The sequence below is a fragment of the Zingiber officinale genome, chromosome 8B, assembly GCF_018446385.1.
Source record: "Zingiber officinale cultivar Zhangliang chromosome 8B, Zo_v1.1, whole genome shotgun sequence".
Classification (NCBI taxonomy): domain Eukaryota; kingdom Viridiplantae; phylum Streptophyta; class Magnoliopsida; order Zingiberales; family Zingiberaceae; genus Zingiber; species Zingiber officinale.
The window spans coordinates 111,047,097-111,054,034 of NC_056001.1; the positions used below are offsets into that span (position 1 = coordinate 111,047,097).

General features: G+C 40.9%; 1 protein-coding gene across 1 annotated transcript; it reads right to left on the reverse strand.

The window, feature by feature from the left end:
* Positions 1-583: 583 nt before the first annotated feature.
* LOC122016846 (glycine-rich domain-containing protein 2-like) lies at positions 584-5,330 on the reverse strand. Its single transcript, XM_042574269.1, has 8 exons — positions 5,007-5,330; positions 4,795-4,918; positions 4,319-4,717; positions 3,965-4,228; positions 3,042-3,559; positions 2,837-2,961; positions 2,423-2,568; positions 584-1,191 (listed from the first exon to the last, which is right to left on the reverse strand). The coding sequence occupies exons 1-8, from the start codon at positions 5,234-5,236 to the stop codon at positions 703-705; spliced, it is 2,295 nt and encodes a 764-aa protein (XP_042430203.1). The 5' UTR covers positions 5,237-5,330; the 3' UTR covers positions 584-702.
* Positions 5,331-6,938: the final 1,608 nt, after the last annotated feature.

Consider the following 6,938-nt stretch of genomic DNA (forward strand, 5'->3'; position numbering starts at 1 on the left):
TTAATTAAAATTTAAATGTCAAATATACTCTTAATCCATTTTCTACACCAATTGATCGTCGACGTTGCTGTCATTATCGACCACCATCAGTCACCGTCTAAAATATTTTTATCATTTTATAATAATATGAATTACATTCCTTATAAAAAATAAAACACTAAAAGAATTAGGCTCTAGTTAGTCTAAGAGGCGTATATCTTACCAAGCATCAATTTTTCACTTGACAACTTGCAAACAACAAAGTCAGAACAAAGGAAAGGACAAGATGCCCTATGTAGAATGCAAGATGTGTCCATTGAGTCTGTAAGCGAAGAAACAAAGGCTCACTTCTCTTTGATTGTCAAGTGATTAAGCCTTTATGAGACCCAGTGCGGACATGACTATGTATGAATAACACATTTGGTATGGATATGGAGTTGACGAACACCTTGGGACGGAAATATCATAGAGATAAATCACTTGTATACTTTATTTGATTTGGCAAACTAGGAATAGAAAACAATATGAAGGAGAGATACCCGATACTGAAAGATTGTTTAGGAAAGTACAAAACATGTATTCAGATTTCTGAGTATCTTCCATGTAAATCTCTAAAGAAATCAATATATTTTACCTGTATAAAAAAAAATCCCATCACATACTAGACAATAAAAACTTCCATCTCAAGGTTTCTTTTCTACACTGTAAAATCATGGTAATATCTCATCCAGACAAAATTACATGCTCATACATTGAACATTTACCATCAGCAGGAAAACTTTTATTGATTGGCAAGCTAGAAACGTCGGTCTCCATCGAAGCCAACACCATTTTAGCATTCCAATACCATGGTTTCAAATGAACAGATGAAGAAGATTGTGGTGGAAGAAGAACAGAGCTCCAATCTCTCTGCCCTCCTGCAACTTCTCTAACTCTTCTACGCACTAACAAACCACTCAAATCTTCCTTTCTAATTACCGAAAGGGTACGTGCAATAGCCACGCATAGGAGCAAGATTAACACAGCGTCTTCATCTGGTGAGAATTCCACGGCAAGCAGCTTCCAGTTCAGGAGTGCAGTTGCCTTTCCATCTGGATATTCCGGGGCAAACCTGACTAGGGTCAAGTATTGCTCTTCCTCTTCGTTGGATATGCTGGATGAGTCGACACCCTTCATTTCATATTGCAACTTTCTTCCGCTAAGAAATTTTGCCTGCAATGTGCATAACATATATTAGAAATCCTTAAAATGAATCCAGGTTAACAAAAATAAACTATTGCAGAAGCAAGAGAGGTAGTTCATGTATCAAACTCAAGGTAGTACAATAAATTCACAATAAAGAAGCTTGATGCGCTTGGGCCAGAAGATGTGACTTTGAAATATGGTTTGAAATTTTGCACCATACTAGTTGGTATAGACAAAATGTATAGTTCCACTTGTCAACTGACACATAAAGTCCATTGATACAAACAATAGGGAGGGTTGTTGGCTCTTGAAGCTGCCATAAGCAAGAATATTAATTTGTCAAAGCTTCTATCTGTTGGATCGCCGGGGTTAATAGATATTTCAATTTCATTTTTGCATTCTTGCCTGCAATGATTTGAGCCAAATATACAAGGCAAAACTCAAAACGAAAACAAACACAAGAATGTAAATCGTTTATATGATTTATAACCCCGATTCCTATTTCACGACCTATGATTCTTACCGTGGATCACTCTTAGAATCACCTCTACCTTTTTTCTAGGAATCTCTCCCGAGATGGAGAATCCTCTTACAAACTATTCTTACAAGCAATATAAAAAAATACAAGAAAAAAAAAGTGAATTGAAAATTAAATCAACAATTAATTACAAGAATGAAACTAACTTTTGCTTCTTTGTTGCTTGTTTTCCTAAAGGTAGACTCAAGAACACAACATCATCACCCTAAAATTGGTAACAACCTCAACTCACTTGATCTTCCTTGACTGTCAATCAGTCAATTTGACATAATTAACAAATATATTGCTCAAGTATCAAAAACAAGTCTTAGTCAATCTGACCAAGGCTAATTGCACTCCCACTATCAGCTTGGGTTTCAGTAAAGGACTCTGTGAGGCTTCCATGGGAACACCATAAGGCTTCCACCTTTGTATGCCAACCAACGGCACTTTGGTATGCCATTGGCACCACCAACACAGTTTGTTCCATCCCAAAGGATCAAAATTAGATATTAAACTTTGAAGATTCTAGGACCTCTAGTGCACTATTTGGTGAATTTTACACAATCCCATGCATGAACTTTTGTTATCAAACATAACTAAAAAATCTTTCCTTAATCAATAAGATGATAAACTAAACACTTTGACCATCTTTGGGTGTATCCTCTTAACTAAACTGATGCAAAAAAAGTTTAAGAGAGAGAGAGAGAGAGTAAAATATAACCAAGATCTTTGCATTACCTGTTCACCAATATTTTCATTTTCAAGTATAATCTCAAGTGCACTTTCCCACTGTATTGACAGTACATCTCCTGTCGATAGACACCATGTCATCTTTTTTATTTCTGATTCTTCTTTCTTAGGCGCTGCAGTTCCCACTATTTTATCTATAACGAGGGAGAAATTAGTATCCTTAAATCATTCATACTTCATATCAATGTCATCTTTTTCATTTGTGATTCTTCTTTTTTTGGTCTTGCAGTATTTGTGAATCTTCATATCAGTATCATGATTTTTTTATTTCTGATTCTTTTTTTAGGTTCTTTTCATTCATGCTTCATATCTCATAAATTACTAGATGTTGGTAATTCAAACTGATTACTTCTCTATAAATAATGTGAAATCGATGGTAATCAGCCAATCAAGAATTCTTACCAGGTGCAGTACCAACTGTTCCAGCAATGTATGACCATGGTCCTTCCCTTATTTCTATGATTCTATCCTCCCATTTAACTGCTTCAGGAGTTTCAGCTCCTCTTCTCCAAATGCCTCTTCCTACCCTACATAATCTTTCAAATTACAATTACTTTTTGGAATTTTCTAGTGGCTAGAAGCAAAGAGAAGTGCTGAAATTTGTTACCGGATTCGTATCACAAAGCATTCCCTTCGGGCATGATCAAGAACTGTACGAGATAACCAACGACCTTGTTGTGGATGGTACCTATTCATTCGTAGTACGACATCAGAAATCATTGCGCCACCATCATCAGTTACTCTGTCAGGAACACACTTTAATAAGTATGGAGCTTGAACAGGCGGAGTGGTTGATGTCAACGCACTCACTTGCACTTCTAGCGGCTTCTTGACCGTGAGAGTGGTGGTTCGTAACAAGTCATTCCACAAGAATACTAGCTTTGTGATCAACTTGTGACTTGCCAAACAACTGTTTCTTTTTTGCCGAACCTCAATTACAATGCCTTTGGTTCCAAATTCACAATAGAGATGCCATATCCTTTGCCAAGTTTCAGAAGACAGATTCAAAAGAGGCTCATTTAGCTTCATACCCATATGACATCGACCTGTACGTAGCCGGAGGAACTTGTCGCTTAAGTACTTGTCTTCAATTTGCCCCCATGTTCCTTTTAAGAAGATAGAGACCTGTGACCATAGATTGCAAAAGCTTCACATGAACCAAATATAAGTAAATGAAACAAAAAAAACTTGTTTAAGAATGATCATATACATGACATAATACTGGTGAAAACAAAATAATCTAGTTTCCAACTTGCTCATACTAGTAACCTTATAGATTTCCGCCACTAGATTCTTTTCCCAATTAATTGGTAATCGAAACTATTACTATCTGCTAATATGGTGGTACCTAAGGGCTTGGGCATAAGGAGTTCAAAATATACCTAAATCTGTGTGTTGAGTGACGATTGATAGATGATACCTTAGAGTAGTAAAGCAGAGATTCATTTCAAGATTTGTACGTGTATGATTTAGCTGCCAAGGAAGCCCGCACAATCGATATGTTATCCAAAACAACAATGGCAGCATTACCTCCATCAGGAATCTTGGTTGTAGGCCTTTGTAAATCCTGTTCACGTCATCCTCCGGCGGTGCCCAGTTGAAGTAGACCCGTGAGGGTGACCTCGCAGGCTCAAGCACCACTCCGGCCTTCTCGTACGGCTCGTCGAAGGTCTTCTCCCACACTTTGCGGGTCTCCTCCACTTCCTCCGCTGCTGCTCGCTCGCCGAAGCTCAGTGTTGCTCTACCATGATCCCCCATCTCCTTCTTGTCATTCGCGTAGCTCCTGGGATAGCTCTGCATCAAAATTCAGCCCACATGGAAAGAGGAATTGAGCGGATGCACAATAAAATCTCTTCGGCGTCAAAATCGATTTTTTTTAAGTACTTGATGGCTAAGCAGCATGAGAAGGACATCGGAGGTGGGAACCAATCGGAATGGCCCGTCTTCGAGCACTCGAGAGAGGTGGAGGAAGCTCAAGTATCTCCGCTGCGCTGCCACTAGGTAGACAGTCTCCGAAACAAAGGGGTCGGAGAAGAAGGAAGGGAGCAAGCGATACCTCTGCACCACCGCAAAAAGGTCACTGCCGCTCTCTTCGGCGCCGACTGCTTCCTCGTATCCAGCGGCTTCGTCGACGTCGAAATCGAATTGCTCAGAAGGATACCGGGCTGCCCAGATCTCCCGGCATCTGTAGTATGCGTACTCCTCGTTTTCGTCGTCGATGATCAGCGGCCGATCAATCAAAGCCCCGAATCTTGAGATGCAGTATTCGAGATAGCTCCCCGCCTGAGGCCGCAATATTCACATCGATCGGAACAGAGAAGAGAGGAAAAGAAGGCAAGTTTGCGGAACAAAAAACAAACCGGGTCTAGGCAGTGGCAGTGCCACACCCAGTGAACATCTGAAGGAGGGAGGAGCATCGGAGGGGCCGAAGGCGGTGCCGCCTGCGTGAGCTCCGAAATCAGCGGCATCCAAAGCCGCTCATACCTGACCAATAAAAAAAAAGGTTAAATCTTCAGCTGTCATCAGTGCGACGCCGGGGAAACAGGAGGAGAAATCCGATTCCGATTCCAACCGTCGGATGGCGCGGGCGATGGTGGGTACGTGGTGGAGGACGGGAGAGGCGGCGAAGGAGCGGAGCAAGGAGAGGTGGCGGCGGGCGGCAGTGACCAGGTCAAGGGAGAGGCGGCGAGCCGTGGCCAAGTCGCGGCTGCTGCTGGTGCCGCTGTGGCAGGGGCGGCGGCGGCGGCTACTAGCGGCGAAGGAGTCGGCGGAGGTGACTCGAGCAGAGTTGTTGCTCGACATTCGGTGATGAAACGGGACCTCTTCTGGTCAAGTCTCTATTCATTACATTCGGAAGAGTAGGAAGGAAGGCCTAGAAGTGGGTTAATGAAGAAGGAACAGGTCACACCAATAATCAATGTTTTGTTTACGTACAAGTGGTTAGTGGATGTTTCGTTTGTAAAGTAGCGGGTGGTGAGAATAATAATGGAGCATAGTTTGACTCGAGCAAGGTGGTTGCTCGACATTTTGGCGATGGAATGAGACCTGTGCGGGTTCAGTATCTGTCTACATTCATGCCATCCAGAAGAGTTAATGAAGAAGTAACAGGTTACACCAACTATCAATAATATGTTTTTGTTTACGTACAAGTGGCATTCTAACAGTTGATGCTTCTTATGATACTGTAGTAGTACCTGGGATCATGATCTCGTCATACGATATTCAAATTGTCTCCTATATATTCACAATTTAAATCCCAGCTATAATATATTTGAACCCTAACTATAATATATTTATAAAAAAAAATTCTCCAAATGAGGAGCATAATAAAAAAATATTGGGCTTCTGGGATGGCCACCACGTGCGCTTCCTGATTTACCTTGGTAACCGGTGGAAAACCTCCGTACGGTCAGGCCGGTTACCCCAGCCTCGACGTTATCATTAATCATTTTTTTTATGGTACTATAGTAGCCCCGGGACTATGGTGCAACGATAGGGTATTCAAATTATCACCCAGGTACTCGCGATTCGAGTCCTAGCTATGGTGTATTTACAGTAATATTTCCTCCAAATGGAGCACGCAACTAAAGGATGCTAGGCTCCTGAGCTGTCCACTGCGAGCGCTTCCCGATTTACCCTGATGGCCGGTGGAAAATTTCCGTGGAGCCAGATCGGTTACCCCGGGTTTGACGTTACCCAGCCTGATTAATCATTTTTTTCTTATGATACTGTAGTAGTCCCTAAGGCTATAGTGTCGTGGTAGAACATTCAAATTGTCACTCAGATCCCCAAATATAGTGTATTTGTAAGAATTTTTTCTCCAAATGGGGGTCGTAATCAAAGGATGTTGGGCTCTTGGGTTGTCCGCTGTGCTTCCCAATTTATCTTTGTGGTCGATGGAAAAATTCCATGGGATCAGGTTGGTTACGTCAGATATAGTCAATGAGACTAATTGAAATTATCATTTTATTTTCTTATGGTACTGTAGTAGAATATTTAGATTGGAACGTGCAATCAAAAGGGTGTTGGGCTTCTGAACTACCCATAGCGTACATTTCTTGATTTACCCTTATGACTGTTAGAAAAATTCTAATCATAAGATTAGTCGATAAAATTAATTGAGTCCTTTTTTTTATTTATAAGATAGATGTCCTCGAGGTTATAGTGTCACGGTAAGACATTCAGGTTGTTATACAGGAACATGTAGTTTAATCCCCAGTTATGATATATTTGTAGAAATTTTTCTCTAAATAAGGTGCGTAATCAAAAGATGTTAGACTTCTAGACTGACGGCTGCATATGCTTCTCGATTTACACTAGTGACCAGTGAAAAAATTCTATAAAATCGAACCGACCATCCTAAATATAATTAATAATAGTTGTCCCCTCGGATGGGTCTAGTCGCTAGCATGTAAGGTGTTGCCATCAATGAAGTCTGGGGTTGGAATCTCGGCAAAGCCGAGGTAAATACCTCCCTTATGTGCTAGTCACTATTTCAAAGACT

Bases quoted from the DNA above. Each gene is read 5' to 3' on its own strand.
- LOC122016846 (XM_042574269.1), bottom strand. From the start codon at position 5,236: ATGTCGAGCAACAACTCTGCTCGAGTCACCTCCGCCGACTCCTTCGCC. The intron at 4,919-5,006 runs GTTGGAATCGGA...TTTATTGGTCAG, and splicing joins ATCGCCCGCGCCATCCGACG to GTATGAGCGGCTTTGGATGC. The intron at 4,718-4,794 runs GTTTGTTTTTTG...TTGCGGCCTCAG, and splicing joins ACTGCCACTGCCTAGACCCG to GCGGGGAGCTATCTCGAATA.